This window comes from Delphinapterus leucas, chromosome 8, assembly GCF_059928025.1.
Source record: "Delphinapterus leucas isolate spDelLeu-1000000601 "Yukka" chromosome 8, BTC_Dleu_Yukka2, whole genome shotgun sequence".
Taxonomy (NCBI): domain Eukaryota; kingdom Metazoa; phylum Chordata; class Mammalia; order Artiodactyla; family Monodontidae; genus Delphinapterus; species Delphinapterus leucas.
The window spans coordinates 28,870,109-28,882,553 of record NC_143136.1 but is presented as its reverse complement, the minus strand read 5'-3'; the positions used below and the strand labels follow the sequence as shown (position 1 = coordinate 28,882,553).

General features: G+C 35.2%; 1 protein-coding gene across 15 annotated transcripts in view; it reads left to right on the top strand.

Annotated features, from left to right (window-relative positions):
- CREB1 (cAMP responsive element binding protein 1) overlaps window positions 1-12,445 on the top strand; it is a 56,154-nt gene that overhangs the window by 18,707 nt on the left and 25,002 nt on the right. For 8 of the 15 annotated variants that reach the window (XR_016394023.1, XR_002643743.3, XR_016394024.1 and 5 more), the window contains 2 exons: window positions 5,546-5,692; window positions 6,405-6,446. The exons of 1 other annotated variant lie outside the window; for it this stretch is intronic. Coding sequence is in view for 7 of the 14 variants with exons in the window: in XM_089916447.1 (XP_089772573.1) it covers window positions 5,546-5,692; window positions 6,405-6,446 (189 nt within the window). In the remaining 7 variants the exon portion in view is untranslated. Of the gene's footprint in view, window positions 1-546; window positions 647-5,545; window positions 12,439-12,445 lie in introns of those variants that run through there. 6 more of the 15 variants (XM_089916458.1, XM_089916456.1, XM_089916454.1 and 3 more) reach the window with 4 other exon arrangements.

The window sequence follows — 12,445 nt, the reverse complement described above, 5'->3', positions numbered from 1 at the left end:
TAATCTGAAAGGCTAAATTTACATGTGCTTAAACTAAAAAATAGGATAAGCAAATAAATTGACACACAAGTAAATTTCAAGGATGATAGTTTTTGTCCCTGTATATTTTAAATATGATTCATGATTCTTTCATTTTGTCTTTGTCTTAAGCATTCTAAGGTTATATTCTCATTTTTGTTCTTGTGTATTTTTTCTCAGATGTTTTATTTTATTAATAATTGTTGGCATATATATGAGTGAGAAAGGTGGTTAATATAAAAACCAAGTAGCAAACAGTAACCTGCTAGGTAAGAAAATGTGACATTGCCTCTTTCAGATGAAAGCTCCCAAAAGAAAATAATCCTAGCCAAGGCTCTGGTATGTTGAGCTTCAGCTTCACAAAGAGTTTAAAAGCTCTCTTAGAGGAGTCATGAGCAACAGTGGGCCTTGGGATATAGAGGGCTAACCACAGGTGGTTACCACACTGAGCTAAAATATGGGCCAAATACTAGACCTCCAGCAGGAATGTAGTCAGAAGCGGTGGGCTGCTTTGTGTTTTCTCCTAAGATCACCTGGACCCACCTCCAGCCCTCAGGTGTAAGGCAAAGCAGAATACATTTAGGGATGAAGTAAAAGTACTCAAGATGAAGCAGCTGTGGGAACGAAGGTAAGAGCATCAGGACTTCATTAGCACATGGTCAAGGCAAATGTGCACAGATAAGAATATGGGCTCATCCAAACATTCAGCCCTGTGGTAAAAAGAAGATATAATACCAGCAGGGATCTTGGTGGTGACAACCTTCAACATATCTATCTCTTGGGACATCATTTTCTGGTCTGGTTGTCCTCCACGTCCACTAAATAATGTCATCCTGGAAATTCCTTTCTTCCTACTGTCTTTCTCTTGTGGAGTTTTTGTTTCCAGTGGTCCCTTGAGCAAGTTTGACTGGGTAAAGAAATCATTTTTCTTTCAAATTTTGAAGGCATTGATCCACAGTCAACTTCTAGTGTTGCTGTTTGAAAAGACTAAATCCATTTCTTGCTTTGTATCTCTGTTATCTTGTAAAAATCTCTCTGTTAGCAGTGCTTCACTATTTCATCATCAAGGCCTTGGTTTGTATCAGTTTTCATCCATTGTGCAGTTGTATTCAGTGGGCTTTTTTTTTTTTTTAGTGGAATCTCGGGTCTTCAATTCTGGGCAGTTTCTTTATTTGGTTGATGATTTTTTTTTCTTTCTCCTTTCTCTCTAGGATTCTTGTGATCTAGATATTTTACCTATAGGACTGTTTCTCTGATTTTCTCATCTTTTCTCTCCTGTTTTCTGTCTCTGTCTTTCTGGGAGATTTTCTCAACTTCACATTTCAACCCATCTGTCAGATTTTTAAAATTTCTGCTGTCATGTTTCCAAGAGTTCCCTTTGTTTCTGAATAGTCCTTTTGTGTTTTAATAGCATCCTCTTTATGTTTCACAAAGACAGTATTTTCTCTTACCTCTGATAATATTAAGTTTTAAGTTTTCTTTCCACATAGATTTTCTTCTATGTACCTTTTCTCCCTTCTATCTGTTTTGGTCACCATCTTTCCTATCAGAAGATTTCCTTGAGTATTTCGTAACTCGAGGTTTTCTGCCTACATTTAAAAGTAGGGAACCAAAAGCCTGTATTGGAAGTTCTGTGGCTCTTTTTGGGGCCTAACATCTGAGTTGTGAGCTTCACGGTAGGATGATTGTGGCATCCCACTGTCATTATCTCTTTTTTTTTTACATCTTTATTGTGTCATTATGTCTTAAGTCTTTCTTCTCCCTTTAGTGTTGGTCACATTTGCAGAGAAAAGCTTTACTAATCTTCTGCTTATAGGTAAAGACCTTTGAGCCAGACGAGGGAAGAGGACTGGGACTTAGTACCAACCTCAGCAGTGCCTGGTGTTAGGCAGTCAAGAAACCTTCTATCCAGAAAATAAACCTCCATTTTTCTGTCAGCATAGGGTATAGATTAGTTATTCTTCCACAGAGAGTTGAAGAGGGGATCCAATTGCTTTTCAAAGACCTTCGATCACCCTTCCTTATTTTCAGCCTTTCCTTTCACTCTGCCTTCTGGGGTGCCTTAGATCCTGAGCCTCTTAAGGACTTTGTGGCAGAAATCAGTCTGTTCCTGCCTCTGCCTCATGAGTTGGCCTTCTGAGGTTTTCCAAGTTCATTACCATTCATCCATTTCCAGCCTCCAAAACTCTTACTGTTATCTCCTTTCCCATTCTTCTCTGCTGGTGTGATGATGCCTATAAAAACAAAATCAGTGTCATGAAGCTTAATTGGAAATTCAAGAAAGAACAAAATTATATGCACATGTTCAATTTGCATATAATCACTGATAAGTGGAATGACATGATATTTGAGTTTTAGGAAAGCTAGTGTCCCCATTTATATTTTTTGTTGTTGTTCTTTTTAATACCTAATTACAGAGGTTTTTTTACTTGCTCATCCAAGTTCTTAACACATATATTATACATTTTTGACATTATTTCTCTCAATTCTGATACCAGTTATTTTTTGGTTGTCAGTCTTTAATACTAGAAATATATAATAAAATTGTCAGGTCCAAGACCATTGTGATTTGATCAATGAACAGTAAAAACAAATTCAGCCTAACTAGTAAAGGAAGAAAGTCGATCTAAAACAATAATGAAATACCTTATTTTACTTTTAGAATTTACAGAGATTTTTTTTTTAAGTGGAAAAAAAAACAATGTTGGTTTTGAGTATGGGAATGTTAATTTTTATGGATGGTTTTAAGTAAAGAGTTGGGTAAAAGGATGATCGTTGCAATTTTGTTGTAAAATAACTTTCTTGTAATAGGCAAATTTGAAAACCTAAATATTCAATAATAATTTTTTGTATATTCAGTAATTTAATATTTAATAATATTAAGTTAATGATTTTATTGTTTAATTATTACTAATTAATTCCAATAATTTGTTGGGATTTATTAAACAGATTATGTAATTTTTACCATTATACCATTCTTTACCATTAAAGAATACTATTAATGGTATGAAGAGATATTTAGAATGGATTTGAAAGATAAAGTAGATTCTGTGATAGTGTTATGAAAATTGAGTGTATATACGCATCTTTAAAAACATCTATATCTACAGCAGAAATATTAAGTGATTAGCTCCGAGTGGTAGGGATATAAGCAATTTTTCCTTTTTTGGTGTATCTGTATTTTATAAACTTACAATGAGAGTAGCCATTATGTAGAATAATTAGGGTAGAAAAGGGATTATTTGTTGAGTGAGTTTGTTATGTTTACCCTAGAGAATACTCAGAGAAGAGGACGTACTAATTGCTTCAAATATTAGAAGAGCTTTCCATTGAGATGGGATACTCTAAATAAATTATGGTTTTGGTTCTCAAACTTTGGCGTAGGCGAAAGTGTCCTTGGGTTCATCAGAGATTCTGACTTTAGAAACAGGCACCCTATATAACTCTGATGGCGGTCGTCCATGGACCACATTTTGAAAACAAGGTAAAACTAAGATGTATAGTAGCCAGAAAAACGATTGATAAGGAAGGCCTTCCTAACTGTCCAAAGGAGAAGCTCATGGTTTTAGCCTCTACCTTCAGTAGGTATCTCCCCCAAGCTTCATAGTCAAATATTTAACTGCCTGCTAAACATCTCTACAAATTCAGATATCATATCAGTTCCATCATCTTCCACCACTGCCCCAACCACCCATAAGCTGCTTCTTGTGTTCTCTCTCTTTATGGCATAGTCTACTAATTCTCACCCAAACATGAAATATGTGGGTCGTCTTTGATTTCTGTCTCACCTCCTTCAATCAGTCATTCATAAAGCCCTTTCTGGTTTGCCTCCTGAATTTTCATTAAATCACTTCTCTCATTCCCATCCCTACCACAACTCATGCCTAATTTCTGGCCTTTATCATCTCACCCTTACTACTATATATAGACCTTCTCAGTTGGTCTCACCTCCACTTTTTTCTTCCTCTGAGATAAGTGTCTTTCACACTGCCACTAAATTAAAGTGATCTATCTGAAATGCAAGCCTCGCCATGATATTCAGGAGTTCAAAAGCCCTTCAGTGCTTTTCCCAGTCTCACGGTAAAATGCAAGTTCTTTAACATAACATATGTAAGATTTTTCATGACTAGCCCATCTGGCCTCTGCCTACCTCCGTTATTCCATCTTTCCACACTTCCTACATCATATAGTAACACACTTATGTGCTCCAGTAGTACTGGCTGCTGGTCATCCCTCTTTGCCATTTACGGACACTGCTGTTTCTCTTTGCTTTTGCCATTGCTACCCTCTGCCTGGAATTCTGTGCCTCCCCCCTGCAAATCATAATAACGTGCCTTACTTGTATTCTTTATTTCAAATTCACATGCTTCCCTGGTAGCCTCCCCTCCTCTTGGGTGGGGCGGGGTAGCTTTCCTCAGTGTGTCCATTCTTCCCTTTGCAAACCTCATTACTTCACTGAATTATATTTATTTGTGTTCTTTTCCCATTCTTTCATACACATGCCTTAATAATTTCGTTTAGGGCAGGGACCTATGTCTTTCTCATTTCTGTAGTTTCAGTTCTAACATTGTTTCTGACACACATATCCGCAATAACTGTTTACCAAATGAACAAATAAAATTGCTACCCCCAAACGCATTCAAGCACAGGAACAGTAAATACCATCTGATAGACATGTATGACTTAAGAACCCTTCTAACATGGGTATTGAGTCATTAAATTTGCCGCCTCTGTGCCTCAGGAGAAAACTGGTTTCTCATATTCCTTCAGTTCTGCTCCCTTATTTCTTCAAGAGGAAAATAAATCCTTGAAATATCAATTATTATCAGTTCAGTGGGTGGGGTGAGGATAGAAATTTTCAGTTTATAATATCTATTAACACTTTCTCATTAATGAAAGGCATACTTGTAATTAGTTTACAAGAGATAAATATGCTGTATACTGTAAGATACGTATTTGTTCTAGATTTAGTAGCTAAGTTTTGCCCAAGTTTGGGAACAGTTATGTTTTAGAACATGGGTTATTTAACACATGATATTCTGAAGACTTATGTTTCTTCAAAGCTAGCATATCTCTTGACCTTGGGTAAGTGACTTAATCTCTTTGAGCACTTCATATTTCTGCCTCTAAAATGGAGATAACCCTTATTCTAACCAGTCTGATTTCTTCGAAGGGCAAAATGAGAAACTGAATATGAAAGCAGGTGGGAAAATGTAAGGCACTATACAAATAAAGTGGTATTTAGTGTTCAAAGGAAGTCTGTGTTATATATTTTGATGTTACATTAAAATAGTTTTTTGGTTTTTGTCATTTGGGAGGAGTTTAAAAGTAGGGGGCATGGGAAGCACTTGTAGTCTTTCTTCAAAAAGAATATTAAGTGTAATGATTAGTTTCTTTCACACCAATGGAATACTTAACCTAGCAGGAGGGTCATCCTTTTGCTGCCAAAGAGTTGTTTCTTACTAAACATGAGTACTCCCCAGGAGGTATCTTTGATGGTAATTTTTTTCCATGTTCAACACCATAGGTATCTATGCCAGCAGCTCATGCAACATCATCTGCTCCCACCGTAACTTTAGTACAGCTACCCAATGGGCAGACAGTTCAAGTCCATGGAGTTATTCAGGCGGCCCAGCCATCAGTTATTCAGTCTCCACAAGTCCAGACAGTTCAGGTATGTGCATAAAAAGTTCTGCATCTACTTTCATAACTGTTGTTTATAGCCATATCTTTCTCCTTTCATTATGAAAATAGGAACATATCTAGTTCAGAGTTTATTTTACTTTACAGTAATTATGGAATATGCTGCATCTGTATAGTCACCTTAAGTATAGGAACATATATACACAAGAACAGACATATAAGAAAAAACTTTTTCTTAAACTAAAAAAGGAAAAGAATTGAATGGGAAAAATAAAGTATATGGGATAAAGTGGAAATGTTGGGAGAGACTATAAGGCTGATGTACCTCAGGGAAAATTAAGATACAAAAATAATAACTTTGTAATTATTTTCTAAACATGCAATTGGAAAAAATAACCCTTGTCAAAAAGTAATAACCTTACCTAAGATATTATTTGAATGTAGAGAAAACCAGCTATGTTTAGGATTCTAAGTTAGAGTATATAACTTTGAAATGATATATTCAGAAAGTGCACTTTAAGAATCAGGGATTTTTTCCATGCATGTTATCTTATTCTTTGGAAAGATTGTTCCTTTGGTTTGGATCCAAAGGGAATAAAGGTGTGTAAACCTCTACTTAACTGTAGGGAACCTAGGGCAGTATACATCTTTTCGATGAGCTTATTGGGGAAAAAAAAAGACTTGAACGTTCATTCAAGTAGGCCATAACCCCAGCCTCCCATTTCATATTTTTTGCTTCACAGTCTTCCTGTAAGGACTTAAAAAGACTTTTCTCCGGAACTCAGGTGAGTCCTAGGTCCTAGATTTGGAGAGAACTATTTTTAGAAAGGAAGGTGAGAAATTGTTCTTTATATCTTTGTCCCTCTCTATAAACATAGAACTCAAGGTTTGAATAAAAATCTTAAGAGATCTTCTAGGTCTAGGCCAAACTTGTTACCTACCCAGCCCTTAGTCTGTTGCTTAATTTCCCTATATAATATCCTTCTCTCCTCCTCCAAATGGCAGTCCAGCTTTACTTGAACACTTTCAGAGAAAGGATGCTCTATCTCCAGAGGTAACTGATTTATAATTGGGGGTAATTGCTAAAATATTCTTCCCTGTGGTGAACCAGAATATCTTTCTAAAACTTTTATCTAGTGGTCCCAATTCTATTCTCAGAAACTAGTTAAGCAAATTTAACTCCTTTTTCTATTGGGCTGCTTCCTTTTCCCCATCTTCCACATCCTTCCCATTTAAAAAAAATGTCCAGACTAAGTAAATGCCTGTTTTTCTTCAGCCATTTATATATGACATAGCTTTGATTCCTCTTCACCATCCTTGTTGTCTTCTTGTGGGTGAGAACTGTTGTGTTTTCCTTGAGTTTAGTAGCCAGATTGATTGATACTTGGAGAGGGGAGAAGTCCCTCCTTTGTCCTAGAAGCATTCTATCAGTGTCATCAAAGGATATACCCCATTTTGTCAGCCATATCATACTATTGAGTCATTGAGCCACTGTTAACCCACCTCTGCTTCATTCTGTCCCTGTGCCTTTGGTTTGCGTGGACATTTAAGGCAGGGCGGTGTGGGGGGTGGAGAAAAAAGAAAGAATATTTTGATATAAAATCATCAAGTTCTGTGCATTTCCATACTGAAAGATATTGGGAATGGAATTTGTTGTTACTGAGTAGGAGACAGTATAGTCCAGGTAAAGACTGGAGAATTTGATTTTTCTATGGAACCACACTGACTGAACAGTAGTCTCCTATCCTGTGCCTCAGTTTTTATTTCATTGAATGCTTCCTAACTGTTTTTCATACTATGTATGCCATTACTAATTCCCTGCTCTTATCTTCCTCTTGATAATAGTGGAAAGAACCTGACCTGCTAGTCAGGAGACCTAGATTCCAGACCCCACATTAACCTTTACTTTTTCTTTTTCACTTACAGTGGGAGATCTTTCTATAAAGAACACACAAAAATTATCACAAAATTTGCTAAGATTACAAACATTGGTTTTAATATATGATGCCTAATTGTTGCTTATATTCTTAATTTTAATCTTTATTTTGTGGTAAGAGTAATAATAATAATTTGGACCTGGGGTTATATGACCATTAACTTTATAGAAATGTGTATTCATCTTTTCAAAAATAGATTTTTCCATCAAAGTGAGCTGTGCTTATAATTAAAAGCCTGAATTCTACAAACAGAAACATAAACAGTATTTTTTTCTTTAAAGGCCCTAAACCATGGAGAAGCTATTAAACTTTAATGGTAATGTCAGCTGGTTAACAGTGATTAGCATTAATAAGTAGGGAGTGGTTTATATCAGAAGAAGTGATCAAACAAGGAGAGAGGTGATTCCTCAAACTTCTCGATGGGAGAATATTAGTATTCTAGAACAGCATTTCCAAAATATACAAGGTACATTTCTCTTGATGTGAGAATAAGACTTCTGTTTATCTTTTTTCATCTCAGAGTATTAGAAACTAAACTGTACTAATATTTCATGTATGGCTTGACATTGGTGCCCTAACATTATCCTTATGTATATATGTACATCAAATCTCACAGATTATGTAAGAATTCCCACAAAAATAATGGGAGTTACACAAATGTATAGAAGTTAACAGTGGCATCCTCACTTGTTAGTTTTGGATGCATTTTTAATACATTCATTTCCTCAGTAAATTTTTATTTGTCACATGCTATGTGCCAGTCACTGTTCTAGGTGATACGAAAGACAGCAGTGAACAAATAATACTTCTCTATTCTCATGAAGATCACATTTGAGCGAAGAGAGACAATGAAAAAATAAAATGTGTCAGGTGACGATTAAGTGCTGGGAAGATGATTAAAGCAGGAGAAAGGGATAGAGAATGATGTGGAGGGAAGGGTGGTTTTTTTAGGTAGGGTGGTCAGGGAACACGATGAGCAGTGAAACTATAAACTAGTGAAGGAGGCTAAGCCATACAAATAATGAAAGCAAGTCCAAAGGCTCAGAAGTGAGAGTATGCTTTATGTACCAAAGAATAGCAAGAAGTGGCCTGAATAGAGTGAGCAAGAGGGATAGCGGTTGGAGATGAACTTTCTGATACAGTCTTTACAGTACTTCATGATGTGATGGGAACAGCAATAAAAATCTTTTGTGCAAGACAGAGATTCAGTGATTATCATATAGCAAAGTACTTGAGTTGCTTAACGTAAGGATGAGTTTACTTGTTTGCTTTTTACATAAGACAAGTATTCCAAAGTTTCCGATCTTTTTAACAATGGCAAGCAAGGGATGACTTGCAAGGGATATGTTACCTAACAGATATTTTTGAAAGAAACGAATTCCTTTCAACTGTCCTTTCTGAGAGAAAGTGGCATTTTAACAATGCATGAGAGGATAACTGCATTTTGAAAGAAACTTGTGCTGTGGACAGAGTATTTTGAATATAGAAGTTTGGAGATGTTCCCATACTTTTTTTTTTTTTTTTTACATGCAAACTGTAAATTTGTCACCTAAAAACTCAAATCTATATACTTTCAAAACTGGAAATAGAGTTTCTAAACTATTCAGAAGTCTTCTAGAGTTTCAGTAGGTGTTGAACTTATTTGTTAAAATACAAAACCTTTTATTAGCATATAATAACTGACCAAGAGCCAGGGAGATGAAAATATACTAGTAAATCTCATCAGAAGTTTGTGTAATTGACAGATGAAAATGAAAAATGATTGTTTTAAACAATAGCAGATGTTAAATCACATTTCAGAAAGTCCAAGCTTAGAATCAGATTTTTGAGTCACTGTTATAAAATACTAAATGATTTTTAATTAATCATATTAAAGCACATCATTCTCACTGTTATGAAATATTAAATGATTTATCTTTAAGAAATTAACAGATGTATTTTAATATTTATACTTATCCTAACTCTTTAAAAATTAATTTGTTTTATGATATAGGTAAAACTTGTAAATAAATATATATGCTTATATAAAATTTTCTTATAATTAATTTATAATCTTATAATTAATTTATAAGGGAGATCTGCAGATCAGAAGAGTTTGGAGATTATTGCTCTAGACTTTTATTAAACTTCTTGATCCAGTGAGTAAAAAACTGTACCTAAACCTGAGTCTGAACTCTACCCAAGAAAAGTGCTTAACTTTCCAGGGTACCATGTATAGTTTGAGAAAACATCTAATACAACCATTTTTAAAATTTTGTTCTAGTCACTGTATATTTTATTTTGAAATTTCAAATAGCATCAGAATAGGACTTTTCCCCCCCTTATAGACAGAATATATGGGTTTTTAACAAACTAAGAGAAAATAGAGAAATATAGATGTAAAAGTTTACATGTACAGGTGGTGGTTTGGCTTTTTGAAAATTTTTTAACATGTAAGTGGCCATGGTTAAAGACCTATTTAAGGAGCTCAGGAAGGGGTTAATAAGAGGTGACAGGAGGTGAGGACCAGAGGAAGGGTATCTATCGTTGAAATGTGATGGTAGACTGTGATACTTAAAATTGGGATATAATTTTTCATGTGGGTATTTTTAATAACCTATTACATATATATTAAACTATTATTTATTATCAAAGGATTTTTGGCATGATTTTTAATGGTCTTAGAAATGTGGGTTCAGTGGTTTTGGGATTTTCTTGTTTTTTCATTTGTTTTTGAGGGTGTGGGGTTGGGTTTTTTTTGCTTTTTGGTAGATAGACCATAAGAGTTGACTTCCTAATTCTAAGTTCTCTCTGGATAGTATTCCCCCAAAGAGGAAATGTTACATTCATTATGTAGTACTGAATAGTTCTGAATTCCCTTTACATTTAACAAGTTGCAGTACATATCACTTATATGTGGAATCTTAAAAATACAAGAAACTAGTGAATATAACAAAAAAGAAAAAGACTCACAGGTACAGAGAACAAACTAGTGGTTACCTGCGGGGAGGGGCAATGTAGGAGTAGGGGACTAAGAGGTACAAACTATTATGTATAAAATAAGCTACAAGAATACATTGTACAACACAGGGAATATAGCCAATATTTTTTTTGCCAATATTTTATAATAACTGTAAGTGGAATATAGCCTTTAAAAATTGTGACTCACTGTACTGTACACCTGTAACTTATATAATATTGTACAACAATCATACTTCAATTTTTTTTTAAGTTGCAGTCACGACAGAGTGATAAGTTAATTCCTTTTGTATGAATTGACAAATTCTTTCAGATGAGAGGAATGGGGGGCTTTTCGTTTTACTGGGAGCAATAGATCCATTGAGTTTGGGGGAAAAATTAAGGGCCATATATTTAATAAGCAATGATAATGTATTTCATTTCAAAATTGTCCTATGGATGGTTTATGTAGCGTGCTTTAAAATTGTTGTTTTAATGACTTTCAACTTGGGAAAGTGTGCCTAAGTCATTATGTATCCTTAAAAGAAGGTTGTAAGAATGAGGGTTAAACAAAAAAAGGCAGAAAGAACAATAGAGAAACTAAGGTTCTGAGCAGCATTAATGAGGGTAAACACTTGTCAGGATACTATCCACTTTGAGTTCAGTCTTCTTGTTATTCCTTGAAATTCTGACTCTCTGCTAAGGCTGTTTCACAACTCATCACTCTACATCTATGAGAAAGCCTGTGCAGAGACTATGCTGAGTGGGCTAGTTAACAGCAGCTACAGGTTAGTAGGAAATTGTTCTGGGTGCTCCTTTGGCAGTAACTATAGCATTATTACTCTATAGAGAATCACAGACTAAATTCAGCCTTGTCCATCTTTTTATCAGTCATTTCTGGATTCATTCAGTGTTACCTGTTAATTTTTAGGTCTATAAGACTATACCATTTATACTTTAAAGTGTTTGGAGGGGCACATACATTACTTTATTATAGACATATTTTGTAAAGCATTACTAGATTTAGCAAATTTCATTTTAAAGTGAGCGTCTATCACAAAGCTCTGTGAAAATGAGTACCTGCTGTCCAGAACCCTTAGGCTCAGACCACATACTTGATTTCTCAAGTTCCTCTAAATATGTTCATTCTTATTGCCATTGCCATAAATTTTGTTCAGGGAGCTAACCTACACAGACCCTTTTGCCTTGGCTAAATCTAATTCTCACTCTTACAGCATGATGCTCACCTAGTTCAGGAAAGAGCAGGAGGCTCCTGCTGATTAGACTAGAGAAACTTGGCAGTATAAATTTGACAGACAAGCTTGCCTAGATGAGTGAACTTCTAGTCTAAAAATGGTCTAAAGACGTTCCTGGGTTGCTGCTTCTGACAAAACTGGTTTGAGATTGGAACCAACAGGATTTTGATGCTGGTAAGGATGTCTAGAATTGAGATGTCAAGTGTGACAGTGACTCCACTACTTCGTAGCTTTGTGACTTGGGTGAGTTACTTAAACTCTTTGTGCCTCAGTTCTTCCATCTGTAAAGTGGACATAATAATTGTACTTATCTAGCACGTAAAGTTCCTATAAGTATTAGTGAGTACTAAGTAATGTAATATATGTATATGCTTTAGCATAGCACCTGGCACATAGTAAGTTCTCAATAAATGCTAGTTGCTGTTATTATCCCATATAAAATCTGTATTCAACTTACCTTTATTACTTCTCAATCCAAGGATACTTTCCAGAAATGCACAGTCCTTTACCTTGAAGTTTTGCTTAATGAAAATTGTAGAATGCCAACTTTGAAACGTGTCTATATGTAGCAGAGGGCTTCTTCCAAAATTGTTAGGAACAACCATCTGGAACATGGTAGAAGGATCACCGATCTTACTTGTACAATTGTAAATA